The sequence below is a fragment of the Pituophis catenifer genome, unplaced genomic scaffold (assembly GCF_029215685.1).
Source record: "Pituophis catenifer annectens isolate HBS135680 unplaced genomic scaffold, rPitCat1.0.hap2 SCAF_15, whole genome shotgun sequence".
Taxonomy (NCBI): Eukaryota; Metazoa; Chordata; class Lepidosauria; order Squamata; family Colubridae; genus Pituophis; species Pituophis catenifer.
The window spans coordinates 1,604,846-1,619,060 of NW_027256895.1; the positions used below are offsets into that span (position 1 = coordinate 1,604,846).

General features: G+C 45.7%; 1 protein-coding gene across 2 annotated transcripts in view; it reads right to left on the reverse strand.

Moving 5' to 3' along the window:
- The window catches only part of SLC2A4 (solute carrier family 2 member 4), a 36,307-nt gene extending 24,583 nt beyond the window's left edge, over positions 1-11,724 (reverse strand). The window contains exon 1 of one of the 2 annotated variants that reach the window (XM_070954681.1): positions 11,496-11,724. In XM_070954681.1, the coding sequence (XP_070810782.1) occupies positions 11,496-11,561 (66 nt within the window). In that variant the 5' untranslated portion in view covers positions 11,562-11,724. Of the gene's footprint in view, positions 1-634; positions 711-11,495 lie in introns of those variants that run through there. The other variant, XM_070954682.1, reaches the window with a different exon arrangement.
- Positions 11,725-14,215: the final 2,491 nt, after the last annotated feature.

Below are 14,215 nucleotides of genomic sequence, written 5' to 3' on the forward strand. Positions count from 1 at the left end.
GGTGCGCCAGGCAGGAAATCGGAGGAGATCAGCCCCTTCTATTTTAACGGCAAGGCCAAACGGACGAGAAAATCTCGCAGGTCGGAACATGCCAACGACTCGTTCGTGGCTCCTATTCGGTTTCTCCTATTTAACAGATTAACGGAGTCGGAAGGGACCTCGTAGGTCATCCAGTCCAACCCCCTCCTCCCTCTCCCCCCTCCCCCCGGTCGGCCAAGCGGCATTTCTGACAAATAGCAGTCCAGTCTCTTCTGGAAAGCCTCCAGGGATGAAGCTCCCACAACTTCCGAAGGCAACTTCTGTTTGTTCTCACTGTCCTTCCAAAGTTGGGACAGTTGTGCAGCTCAGGGCTCCTGACTCCCTTCTCTGAATGCTTCCTAAGCTGCGTGTCTTTCCTTATCTTCCCTCCCAAGGTCATTCTCACCTCCCGCCAAAGATCCTCCCTTCCGTTTGCATCCTGATGACAGTCCCGGCCGGGATCCCCGACTCAAATCCCCCTCCGTTCACACACAGACACACGTCCCAGAGCCCGCAATTGCCGCCTGGCACAAAGCCCACCCGCCCACCCACCCACCCAGCCCGAAGAGCCAGCATCCACACTTTGGGGAGGGGTCCTCAAAGCAGAAGTACCTACCCTCCTCCTTCTCCCCAGCCCCATCCTCAGTAGCAGGCCAGCCGGCAAAAAAAAAAAATATTCCACTTCTTAGCAACTGGCGCTGGCAACTACACAAAAGTAGTTTGCAAAGGACACACCCCATTGCCCGCCCTTTCCCTCCCTTCCCTCCCCCCCCCCATTTTTCTAAGGAAGGGTTGACTTCATAGGGAGGAGCAACCCGGCCAGGAGAAAAAGGAGTGGGGGGAGGACGAGGAAGCCACCAACAAGAGAGACACAATTGCAAAAGTGTTTGCAAATTGTGGGCCCCTTCCTCTAGGAAGCCCCTTCCCCTCTTATTTCCTCCTTGCCTTTACTGGCGGGGGTCTTTCACATGGTATTTTCATTCAATTATTTAAGTTTTACTATAATTGGGAAAGTAAAGTCTGCAAAAGTCGGTTCCGGGCAGAAGCATCTCGAGTGAAATGAAACAATATTTTGCCCGAAGAGTTTTGTGTGTTGCACAGGGAGGGATTTTGCAGCCCGTCACATATTTGCACAAATGTCGTTTGGGCAGGTGTGCATTTGGGGGTGGGGGGGTGAGAGAGAGAGGAGGGGTGAGGGAAAGGGTTATTTTGCTGCCCGTCTCACTTAGTGGCAGTTGTAGTTTGTGTGTATATGTGTCGAATAACAGAGTCGGAAGGGACCCTGGAGGTCTTTTAGTCCAACCCCCTGCTTAGGCAGGAAACTCTCTTGCCATTTCAGACAAATGGCTTCTCTTCTTAAAAACTTCCAGTGTTCGACATTCACAACTTCTGGAGGCAAATTGACTACCGTAAACATTGTGTGTTTTGTGTATTTTTCCTGCCTTCTGGCAGATTTGGTGTGTTTTGTTTTGTTTTGTTTTGTTTTTTGTTTGCCTGAAACAGAAAATTCATCTATTTGCATCAATATACTGTGTGTGTTTGTGTAGTTTTGTGCAAATGGGTGAATGTTCCTGTTTCAGGCAGGGAAGCCCCAAATATGTCAGAGGTTCTTGACAAGACAAAAATACACAAATACATACACAAACCCACAAAACAGTCAAGTGTCTCTCTGGCTGGTTCGGGGTTTTCTGCCTGAAAAAACAGAAATATTGATCTCTTTGCATAAATGTCGTTTATGTGCCCGATAGTGTGTTTGTGTGTATTTGTGTATTTTTGTGCCTGTTAGAATCTCTGGCTGTTTTTCCGGTTTTCTGCCTAAAACAGAAAAAAATCACCTCTTTGTGTGTTTGTGTGTATTTGTGTATTTTTGTGCTGTCAGAATCTCTGGCTGTTTTTCTGGTTTTCTGCCTAAAACAGAAAAAAATCACCTCTTTGTGTGTTTGTGTGTATTTGTGTATTTTTGTGCCTGTCAGAATCTCTGGCTGTTTTTCCGGTTTTCTGCCTAAAACAGAAAAAAATCACCTCTTTGTGTGTTTGTGTGTATTTGTGTATTTTTGTGCCTGTCAGAATCTCTGGCTGTTTTTCCGGTTTTCTGCCTAAAACAGAAAAAAATCACCTCTTTGTGTGTTTGTGTGTATTTGTGTATTTTTGTGCCTGTCAGAATCTCTGGCTGATTTTCCGGTTTTCTGCCTAAAACAGAAAAAAATCACCTCTTTGTGTGTTTGTGTGTATTTGTGTACTTTTGTGCCTGTCAGAATCTCTGGCTGTTTTTCCGGTTTTCTGCCTAAAACAGAAAAAAATCACCTCTTTGTGTGATTGTGTGTATTTGTGTATTTTTGTGCCTGTCAGAATCTCTGGCTGTTTTTCCAGTTTTCTGCCTAAAACAGAAAAAATCACCTCTTTGTGTGTTTGTGTGTATTTGTGTATTTTTGTGGCTGTCAGAATCTCTGGCTGGTTTTCGGGTTTTCTGCCTAAAACAGAAAATTCACCTCTTTTCAGGTTTTTGTGTATATTTTCGTGCCGTCAAGAGCCTCCGACATATTTGAGACTTCCTGCTTGAAACAGATAATTCACCCATTTGCATTAGTGCATGTGTGGGTGTGAGTGTGCTTGTGTGGGTATGTGCAAGTCACTTTTCCACTCCTAAAGTCTCTGGCTGGCTCGAAGCAGGAAATTCGCCAGGGAGAGATTTTTATCCCTGTTGCATTTCTGCCTGTCTCTATGCTCCTGGGAACAGCTCCGAGAGTTTAAAGAAGGGCTGCGGAGACCCCCGAAGATGGGGCAGGGTGGGGGGGGTGAGTGCCCCCCCCAGGAAATTTGCAAGTCTTCTTGCAATAGAAAGGGGCACCCAAAATATACGCCACAATTTTGACTTTCCCCCCCCCCTATTTCTCTCTTTCTTAAGAAGCCTTCCTTGCAACTCCCACACGTGGGAAGGGGTGAGGATTTGGGGAAGGGCCAGCGGGGGGGGGTTATGGGGGGGGGGTGAGGAATGGGACAGTCCCTTCCCCCAAATAAAGCGCTCCCACGTTGCATCTTCGAGGATTTGCAGCACCGAAGTCCATATTAGGGGATAAACTGAAATCCAGGAAGCCTCTGGCAAATGTAAACAGGGGAAGGAGTTAATCTGCAGCGAAGGAGGGAGGGAGGGAGGGAGGGAGTTTTGTGGGGGGGTGATCCCCCCTTAATGACCTCCGTAGGGAAGGAGAGGGGCTGATTTGAAGCCCCTGGGAAGCCCAGGGAAGCGAGGCCCGCCAGCATCTGAGCCTGTGCAAGAGTGCCTTCCTTGAGGACTAGTAACTTGGTCACTTGAAGACTGGCCGCTGCTAACCTCCTTGAGGACTGGCTGCTTGGCCAATCCTTATGGAGGGACTGGTTGCAAACCAAGGAGAGCCTTTGTGGCTCCTTTTTTTAAAACAAGAGTTTATGGCCCTGAAAAATTGGCAGGGAAAGCCAAGAAACCGTTTTTGCGTTGCTGGGGGGGAGGGGGCTTGAAACTATACTTGGTGTCTGTTTCTATGCCCCCCCACCACCAAAAGGACCTTCAAGCATCCGAAGTTTGATCACACGACCACGGGGGGCGGGGATGTTACAATGGTCGTCGTAAGTGTGAAAAACGGTCCTAAGTCACTTTTCTCCGTGCCGTTGACTTCGAACGGTCACTAAACGAACCGTTGTAAGTGGGGGACGGCCTGTATTCGCTGCAGCTCTCCAAAGCTCTAAAACCATTCGCGGGAAAATCGATTAGCCAATTTATTATCTTTTTGCTGAGTCATAAATTAAATAACTTTCCATTGTAAACATGCAGGAATAGAAGAGGGGGGGTTTCTCAGCCACCCCCAGTTAACCCCTTTCCCTGCCTGCTTGGGGGTGGGGTGGGGGGTTAAAGATACAGTAGTCCTCAACTTACGACCACAATCGAGCCCCAAATTTCTGTTGCTAAGTGAGACGTTTGTTCCTTTTTACGACTTGGCTCTCCCAATGTTGTTAAGTGAATCACTGCAGCCGTTCAATTAGCAGCACGGTTGTTAAGTGAATCTGGTTTCCCCGCTGACTTTGCTTGTCCAGGGGTCGCAAAAGGGGATCAGGGGACACCGCGACCGTCGTAAATATGATCATGCGAGCGCGGGGATGCAACCGCGGTCGTAAGTGTGAAAAAGGTTCCTGAGTCCCTTTTTCCCCAATGGTGGTGTAACTCCGAATGGTCACTAAGTGAACAGTCGTAAGTGGAGGACTACCTGTGTTCCCAAGGAGGGAGTCCAACCTGTGTGGAATAAAATCATCCTGAAGGCTTTTCCTCCAGAGGCTGCAATGCCAGCGGGTGTGGGATTACACAATTCCTGGCCTACGTGCCCATCAAGGCATTCACGCGTGTGTCATGCATGCTATTCCAGTCGTAAAACCAACGAGCGACTAAACGGAAAAAAGAAAAACGTTATCAGCTCAAACTTTTAAATTGGAAAAAAAGGAGTGGCTGGCAGAATTGTTAGGAAACTCAGGACCGTTCTTCAGGATCAAAGAAAGAAAGAAGGAAAGAAAAAAAGAAAAAGAAAGAAAAAGAAAGAAAAAGAAAGAAAAAAAGAAAAAAGGAAGAAAGAGAAAGAAAGAAAGAAAGAAAGAAAGAAAGAAAGAAAGAAAGAAAGAAAGAAAGAGGAAGATGTAAGGAAGAAAGGAAGAAAGAAAGAGGGGAGAGGGAGAGGGAGGAAGAAGGAAGAAAGAAAGAATTAGGGAAGAAGGAAGGAAGAAGAAAGAAAGAGGGAGGGAGGGGGAGAGAGAGAAAGAAAGAAGGAAGGAAAGAAAGAAAGAAGGAAAAAAGGAAAAGGAAAAAAAGGAAGAAAAAAGAAAAAAGGAAGAGAAAGAAAGAAAGAAGGAGGGAGGAAGATGTAAGAAAGAAAGGAAGAAAGAAAGAGGAAAGGGGGAGGGAGGGAGGGAAGAAGGAAAAAAGAAAGAAAGAGGGAAGAAGGAAAGAAGAAGAAAGAAAGAGGGAGGGAGGGAGAGAAAAAAAGAAAGAGGGAAGGAGGGAAGGAAGGAAGAAAGAAGAAAGAAAAAGAAAGAAAGAGGGAAGGAGGGAGGGAGGGAGGAAGAATAAAGAAAGAAAGAAAGAGGGGAGGAAGAGAGGAAGAAGAAAGAAAGGAAGAAGGAGGGAGGGAGAAAGAAAGAAAAAAATGAAAAGAAGGAAAGAAAGAAGGAAGGAAGGAAGGAAGGAAGGAAGGAAGGAAGGAAGGAAGGAAGAGCGAGAAAAAGAAAAAGAGAGAGAAACAAAGAGAGAGAAAGTAATCAGAGGAAGAAAGAAAGTGAGAAGGAGAGGTGACTGGCAGAAAGAAAGAGAAAGCGAGAGAAGAAAAAAGAAAGAAAAAAGAAGGAAGGAAAGAAGGAAGGAAAGAAGGAAGGAAAGAAGGAAGGAAAGAAAGAAAGAAAGGAAGGAAGAAAGGAAGAAAGAAAGAGAAAGCGAGAGAAGAAAAAAGAAAGAAAAAAGAAGGAAGGAAAGAAGGAAGGAAAGAAGGAAGGAAAGAAAGAAAGAAAGGAAGGAAGAAAGGAAGAAAGAAAGAGAAAGCAAGAGAAGAAAAAAGAAAGAAAAAAGAAAGAAGGAAGGAAGGAAGGAAGGAAGGAAAGAAAGAAAGAAAGAAAGAAAGAAAGAAAGAAAGAAAGAAAGAAAGAAAGAAAGAAAGAGTTGTTAAGCGAATCTGGTTTCCTCTTTTTGGAAGATTGCACAAGGGGAAATCACGTGACCCACTGCGACCGTCATAAATGCGAGTCACCGATCAAGCATCTGAATGGAAATCCCAGGGGAAGCTGCCACGGCCAATCGGTGTGAAAAATAAGTCCGTTGGAACTTTGAGCGGTCACTAAACGGACGGTTGTAAGTCGAGGACCGTCCGTGTTGCTCTAACCGCAGGGGGTCGCCCGCTTTACGACCGGTGGACTTCAACTCCCAGAATTCCTGAGCCAGCGGCAGTGGCCGTCTCACTCTGGGCTCAGGGATTCTGGGAATTGAAGTCCGGGGGGGGGGGGGGTCGGAAAGTCTCTTGGGAGGCAGGGCCCTTCCTATTTCAGCAGCGTTAAGGCCTTGGGGGGGGGAAAGGAGGGGCTCTCTGCGCATGCTCAGAGGGACATTGCCTTTTGGTGAGTCATTTGGCTTTTCCCTCTATTTTAGGCAATCTCTCAGAAGGCCTGAGGTCCCACCCCAAAGGCTGCTCAGAAACTTTCTTTCCCAAAGAATTCAAAGTATTTTTTCTTTCTCCTGGAGAGCAATCACACGTGTACACACACACACACACACACACACACACACACACACACACACACACACACAGAGAGACACACGCAAGGCCTCTCTCAAGGTCAGCCAAGGACGTGGGAGGACTGTGTGTGTGTGCGTGTGTCATGCTCAGATAAACCCAGCAAAAGAAACTCCTCCCCGCCCTTCCTAGGAACCGGCCCTCCTTCCCAAGAAGACTCAACTGGGCTCTCCTGGGGCTGTTTCTCTACGGATCTCTGGAAAAGGGAGGGAGGGAAGGAAGGAAGGAAGGAAGGAAGGAAGGAAGGAAGGAAGGAAGGAAGGAAGGACAGAGAAGGAAGGAAGGAAGGAAGGAAGGACAGAGAAGGAAGGAAGGAAGGAAGGAAGGACAGAGAAGGAAGGAAGGAAGGAAGGAAGGACAGAGAAGGAAGGAAGGAAGGAAGGACAGAGAAGGAAGGAAGGACAGAGAAGGAAGGAAGGAAGGAAGGAAGGACAGAGAAGGGTGGGAGGGAAGGAAGGATGGAGACGGGAGGGAGGGAGGGAAGGGAGGAAGGATGGATGGATGGAGAGTAGAAGAAGGAAGGGAGGGAGGGAGGGAGGGAGAAAGGAAGTAAAAGGAAGGTTGAGAAAAGAAAGAAAATATGTGAGGGAAGGATGGAAGGAAGGAAAGAAGGAAGGACAGAGAAGGAAGGAAGGAAAGAAGGAAGGAAGGAAGGACAGAGAAGGAAGGAAGGACAGAGAAGGAAGGAAGGAAGGAAGGACAGAGAAGGGTGGGAGGGAAGGAAGGATGGAGACGGGAGGGGAGGGAGGGAAGGGAGGAAGGATGGATGGATGGAGAGTAGAAGAAGGAAGGGAGGGAGGGAGGGAGGGAGAAAGGAAGTAAAAGGAAGGTTGAGAAAAGAAAGAAAATATGTGAGAGAAGAAAGGAAGGAGGGAGGGAAGGAGGAAGAAAAATAGAAAAAGGGTGAGATAGGATGAAAAAACATACTAGAAAAAAATGTAGGAAGGAAAGAAGGAAGGAAAAGAGGGAGGAGGAGGGAGTTAGGAAGGAAGGAAGGAAGGAAGGAACCCCCCCCCCTTGCAGGGCAACCTTTCCTGGCCAGTCTTGGGTGTGGGGGGGACTTGAAACCTCAAAGACCCATTTTTAGAAACCGACTTCACTCCAACTCAAGGAAAAAGGTCTCCGAAGGTGACAGGAGTTATAAGCAGAGCTGGCACCCGGCCAAGCACTGAAAGTCACACGGGGACCCTGTGCAATGCACTTTTGTGCACACACGTGTGTGTGTCTGTGTGTGTGTGTGTGTGTGTGTGTGTGTGTAAACTGGGAGGGTCCAGCCTCGTAACCCAATGTCAACACAATAGATTTCTCCCAGTGCAATGCACAAAAAACACACCCACAAGCTATGAAAAAGCTGCCCAGCAATGTTGCTTTCATTGGGGACACACTTTGCACACCCTTTCACACTTCCTCCGCCACCAAACCTTTCGCTTCTCATAGATAATGCACAGCACAGCCCCAAATGCTAATCTCTATCTATCTAACTATAATCCATCCATCCATCCATCCATCATCTATTATCTCTCTCTCTCTATCTCTAATCCATCCATCCATCCATCATCTATCTATCTATAATCTATCTATCTATCATCCATTCATCATCTATCATCTATCTATCCTAATCTATCTACCATCTATCTATCTATCTATCTATCTATCATCTATCTATCTATCTATCTATCTATCTATCTATCTCTAATCTATCTATCTATCTATCTATCTATCTATCTATCTCCTATCTATCTATCTATCTATCATCTATCTATAATCTATCTATCTATCTATCTCTAATCTATCTATCTATCTATCATCTATCTATCTATCTATCTCCTATCTATCTATCTATCTATCTATCTATAATCTATCTATCTATAATCTATCTATCTATCTATCTATCTCTAATCTATCTATCTATCTATCTATCTATCTCTAATCTATCTATCTATCTATCTATCTATCTATCTATCTATCTATCTCTAATCTATCTATCTATCTATCTATCTATCTATCATCCATCCATCCATCCATCTATAATCTATCTATCTATCTATCTATCTATCTATCTATCTATCTATCTATCTCTAATCTATCTATCTATCTATCATCTATCTATCTATCTATCTATCTATCTATCTATCTATCTCCTATCTATCTATCTATCTATCTATCTATCTATAATCTATCTATCTATAATCTATCTATCTATCTATCTATCTCTAATCTATCTATCTATCTATCATCTATCTATCTATCTATCTATCTATCTATCTATCTCCTATCTATCTATCTATCTATCTATCTATCTATAATCTATCTATCTATAATCTATCTATCTATCTATCTATCTCTAATCTATCTATCTATCTATCTATCTATCTATCTATAATCTATCTATCTATAATCTATCTATCTATCTATCTATCTATCTATCTATCTATCTATCTCTAATCCATCTATAATCTATCTATCTATCTCTAATCTATCTATCTATCTATCATCCATCCATCCATCCATCTATAATCTATCTATCTATCTATCTATCTATCTATCTATCTATCTATCTCTAATCCATCCATCCATCCATCTATAATCTATCTATCTATCTATCTATCTATCTATCTATCTATCTATCTATCTATCTCTAATCCATCCATCGATCCATCCATCCATCCATCGATCCATCCATGTCATCTATCCGTCTGTCTGTAGTGTCTATCTATCTATATCTTTTAATGACCCCATCATCCCTTGCGGGGGGTGGAGTCTGGGCTACTGAATGGAGCTAGCAGTGTGTGTTTTACTGGCCGGATGCCCTTCCTGTCACCAATGCAGAATTTTGTTCAGCAGATACATTCTCAGTGTGTCCAGAGGGAGTTTTTTGTCTTTTTTTGAAATGTTTTTATGCTGTAAGCCGCCCAACATTGTTTGATTCCCATAGGGGCAGCAAATACATTAAGAAAGAAAGAAAGAAAGAAGAAAGAAAGAAAGAAAGAAAGAAAGGAAGGAAGGAAGGAAGGAAGGAAGGAAGGAAGGAAGGAAGGAAGGAAGGAAGGAAGGAAGATTTCAAAACAAATAAATAAATATTCCAAAATAAATAAATAAATATTTCAAAATAAATAAGTAAGTCACCCCACTTAAAGGCACCAGGTTTCAGAAACCCGTCCCTTCAAAGCTAAGAAATGATGCATATAAATCAGAAAACATTAGTTACATTTTGCAATTAATGAATCACTGCATAACGTTATTAAACTTGAATTGGCTTCCACACCTAACCGGAGTTCATCTGCAGCTACAGATAGTCCTCGACTTACGACAGTTCGTTTAGTAACCGTTCAAATTAAGAACAGCACTGAAAAAAAGTCACACAGGACCGTTTTTTCACACTTACGACCGTCACAGTACGGTCAAAATTCGGAACGCTTGGCAACTGACTCATATTTACGACGGTCACAGTGTCCCAGAGGCCACTACTGATCCCCTATTGCAACTTTCTCACGAGCAACGGGGAAGCCAGATTCACTTAACAACCGTGTGCACTGATTCACTTAACAACGGGGGCAAGGAAAGTCTTAAAACGGGGCAAAACTCACTTAGCAACAGACTATTTGGGCCCACGCCCCACTGCGGGTCGCAAGTCAAGGACTACAGCTTTTTAACAGTAACAAGAGTTGGAGGGTACCTTGGAGGTCATCTAGTCTGACCCCCTGCTCTCGTAGGACACCTATATTATTTCTGACTTGTGGCTATCCAAGTCTCCTTCTTCTGCTTTTGGACTACAGCTCCCATCATTGTTGGTAAGCGAGGCGGTCGTTCAATGAACCGCGCCTGATTTCACCACTTTGCTAGGGGAGACACTTGTGGGCAGGGAATTCTGGGAGTTGAAGTCCACACAGCTTAAACTTCCCAAGGTTGAGCCACATTGGTAAGGTAGTTATTTCAAAAGGACTGCCCTTGCCCTTCCCCCCCCCACCCCTTATGCAGCAAAGCTGAAAATCACGACAGGTAGTCCCCGACTTACGACCATCAGGGAGCCCCAAATTTACATTGCTAAGCGAAACATTCATTTTGTCCCACTTTACGACTTTCCTTGCCATCGTTGTTAAGCGAATCTCTGCCAGTTGTGAAGCGAGTCACACGGTTGTTAAGCCAACCCGGCTTCCCCCCCCCCTTGCTCATCAGAAGGTTGCAAAAAGGGGAATCACCTGATCCCGTCATAAATGTGAATCCATCGCAAATATTTTGATCACGTCACCAGTGGGATGCTGCAACGGTCGTTAAGTGTGAAAAAAAACAGTCACGAGTCACTTTTTTCGGTGCCGTTTGAACTTCGAACGGTCACTAAGTGAAGCGTCATAAGTCGAGGACTGCCTGAATGGTATTTCTGTAAGAAAAATGCTCCTTTGCACCGCCAACAAGAGACACCACAAAAATGGATTAAAAACACCCCTCTTTAACAGGCGCCGGCTTCCTTCCTGAATTCCATGAGGTCTAGAAACCTGCCCTTTCAGATTTATCGATCAGCTTCTTGTACGAGAAACCCAGATTCGAGGCCTCTCTTCCCTGAAACCAGCCAAAGCTCCATCCTCACGACCTGCTCAAACTGTCCATCTGGGTTGCTTTCAAGAAGAGACCGGACCAGCCATCTCGGGGTTGGACTAGATGACCTCCAAGGTCCCACTTCCAACTCTGTTAACCTGTATCTAAATCAACTCCCTGACAGCCCATAAAGTGAGGAAGAGGAGGAACAGCGGAGAGCTTTGAAACCTGCCAGGGCCCGATTTCTAGCGCAAACACGTCCCTGTTAAATTTTATTTTTATTTTTATTTTTCACATGCCAAGTCATGCCCAATACATGCTGGACGGCTGACATGTGAATTTGACGCGCGGGGGGGGGGGAGGGGCGGGGAGTCCTGAAAAAAGCCCTCTGCACGTGCTCAGAGAACCTCCGAGAGGCTCTGCGGGGAGGAGCAGCCCCGCCCTCGCACAAGGCACCGGGGGGGGGGAAAAAACGAAAGAAGACTCCGTCTCCAGAGCCATTTGCAAGAGAGCGCCCGCGGGCGCCCAAGCGCTCCGAAAGGCTTTCCGAAGCGCTCCGCTCTCGCGGAGAAAATTGGGGTGGGGGGTCTTTTTGACCTGTTAGTCTCCCGCTCACCCCCTCCCACCCCCTACGTTCCAAATCACCTTCATCGCCTCCTCCTCCTCCTCCTCTTCCTCTTCTCTTCGGATCTGCTGGAAGCCGGCTGGCATCTTTCTGGCAGGGTGGTGGGGGGTCTTTTGAGGCTGGGGTCGCGGCCGTTGAGTTTAATCCCAAGGCTGGAGGGGCAGTCACAAAGGGTCCCGGGGAGGGGGGCTGCCCTCGAGGCCAGGAAGCGCTTGCAAAGAAGCAGCGAGCGGGGTGTCCCGCGCCCGGCTGGCGAGTCCCGGGGTCTGGCCAGGGCCGGCCAGGGTACCCTGCTGCCCCCTCCCTCGGCCGCTCATTGGTCCCGCCCCCCGGGGGGAGGGGGCAGAGCTTGGAGTTTGGGGGGGGCGAGGGACGCGGGGGCGGCGAGAGACCCCCCCTCTCCTGGGTAGTTGGTACTGCGCGGCTTTCCTGGGGCGATCCTAATCAATCATTAAGATAATAATTACTGTGATTGCGGAGAACTCCGCGTTCTGCACCTCGCCCACCCACCCTCCGGGGTCGCTGGAGTTTCTCGCCATCTCGGAGCCTTTTCTTTCCACTCACAACAACCCGGCCAGGTAGGACAGGTTTCCACAGGTGGATCGGGTCGCGATTAGGGAACCAGTCCGAGAAGGGGCTGCGGGGAGGGGAGGGATACGTACGGGATATCGACTTCCAGGAGAGAGAGAGATGGATGGATAGGTAGGTAGGTAGGTAGATGATAGATAGTTAGATAGACAGATAGATAGAGGTAGGTAGGTAGGTAGTTAGGTAGGTAGATGATAGATAGATAGATAGATAGATAGATAGATAGATAGATAGATAGATAGATGATAGATAGATAGATAGATAGATAGATAGATAGATAGATGATAGATAGATAGATAGATAGATAGATAGATAGATAGATAGATAGATGTAGGTAGGTAGGTAGGTAGGTAGGTAGGTAGGTAGGTAGATGATAGATAGATAGATAGATAGATAGATAGATAGATAGATAGATAGATAGATAGATAGATAGATGTAGGTAGGTAGATAGATAATAGATAGATAGATAGATAGATAGATGGATGGATGGATGGATGGATGGATGGATAGATAGATAGATGATAGATAGATAGATAGATAGATAGATAGATAGATAGATAGATGATGGATGGATTGATTGATTGATTAGGATAGATAGATGATAGATAGAAGATGGATGGATAGACTGACAGACAGACATATATGTAGGTAGGTAGGGAGAGAGAGAGAGAGAGAGAGAGAGAGAGAGAGAGAGAAGATGGATGGATGGATGTATTAGGATAGATAGATGATAGAAGATGGATGGATAGACTGACAGACAGATATATGTAGGTAGGTAGAGAGAGAGAGAGAGAGAAGATGGATGGATGGATGGATGGATGGATGGATGGATGGATTGATTGATTGATTGATTGATTAGGATAGATAGATGATAGATAGATGATAGAAGATGGATAGATAGACAGACAAACAGGTGTAGGTAGGTAGATAGGTAGAAGTGGATGGATGAATGGGTGGATGGATGGAGATAGATACATAGATAGATACAATGATACATAGATAGATACATGGATAGAGATAGATACAGATGATAGAAATAGATGATAGAGCCAAAGACAGATAAAATAAATCATGGAGAAACTTGCGAATAATAAATGTAATGAATAACTAAACAAACAACAAAGAATGAAGAAAGAAAGAAGAAAGAAGAGTAATCGATAAAAAATGATCAAGAACGAATGACTGAAGAAGAAATAAAGAAGAAAATAAACGAACAACGAATAAGTAAACAACGACTAATCAATCAAATAGCCAATCCATCAATAATAACCTAAAGTAAGAAACAAAGAATGGATAAACCAAAAAGAAGGACAGAACAAAGAAAGCCAAGGAATAAGAAAAATAGATAAAAGAACGAACAAATGAATAATACAGAAAAAAAAAAAGAATAACTAAGAGAAGAATGAAGAAGGAAATAATGATGAACAAGCCAACCAACACATTGGAGATAAAAATTGCAGAGTTTAAGGTAGCATTGTTGGGATGCCCCCCCCCCCGGCCCCCACCCCCAAATCTACCTGGCACGCCCCCTCCCCAAAGTTTCCCCCTTCTCTGTCCACATTTTATTTAATACCCCCAAGGGGAAAAAAAAGCAGGCAGGTGGAAAAAAATCCATTTTAATCCCTTTTCTCTTTCTCCACCCCCCCCAAAAAAAACCCTCTTCTCTTCCTCCCTCTTCTTACCCCCCCCCCATGAAACCAGCCAGAGGCCTATCGACTTGTGGGGAGGGGGGGCAGTTCAGGCAACTCTCTTGCCCCTAACCCGGGGTCAAGAAGCCGTCCCCCGACCCTTAAAAATCCGTGTTACGGCCCCCCTTCTCGCGCAACAGCTGAAGCCCGATGATTGAGCTGCCCAGGGAAAAGCGGGCAGGGGGCATGGCGGGGACCCAGCCAGTCTGACTTTGGGGAGGGGGGTGGGCCAAGACGTGCCAATCCTCGCACTGTGGTCACGGGATGGCACAGCTGCTTTGGGAAGGGCGGGGCAGAGGGGGTCCGTAACTTGAGCCCTGGAGCTAGAAAGGGAAGGGGGGAGGGGAGGGAGGGTCGTGCTATTCCTTTCCCCTCCCTTGAAACAGGTCTTGTGTTTGGTTCCTCTTGGAGGGGGGCATTTAGAGAAAGACCCCCCACCCCCCATGCACTGTGCCCTTCAGAGC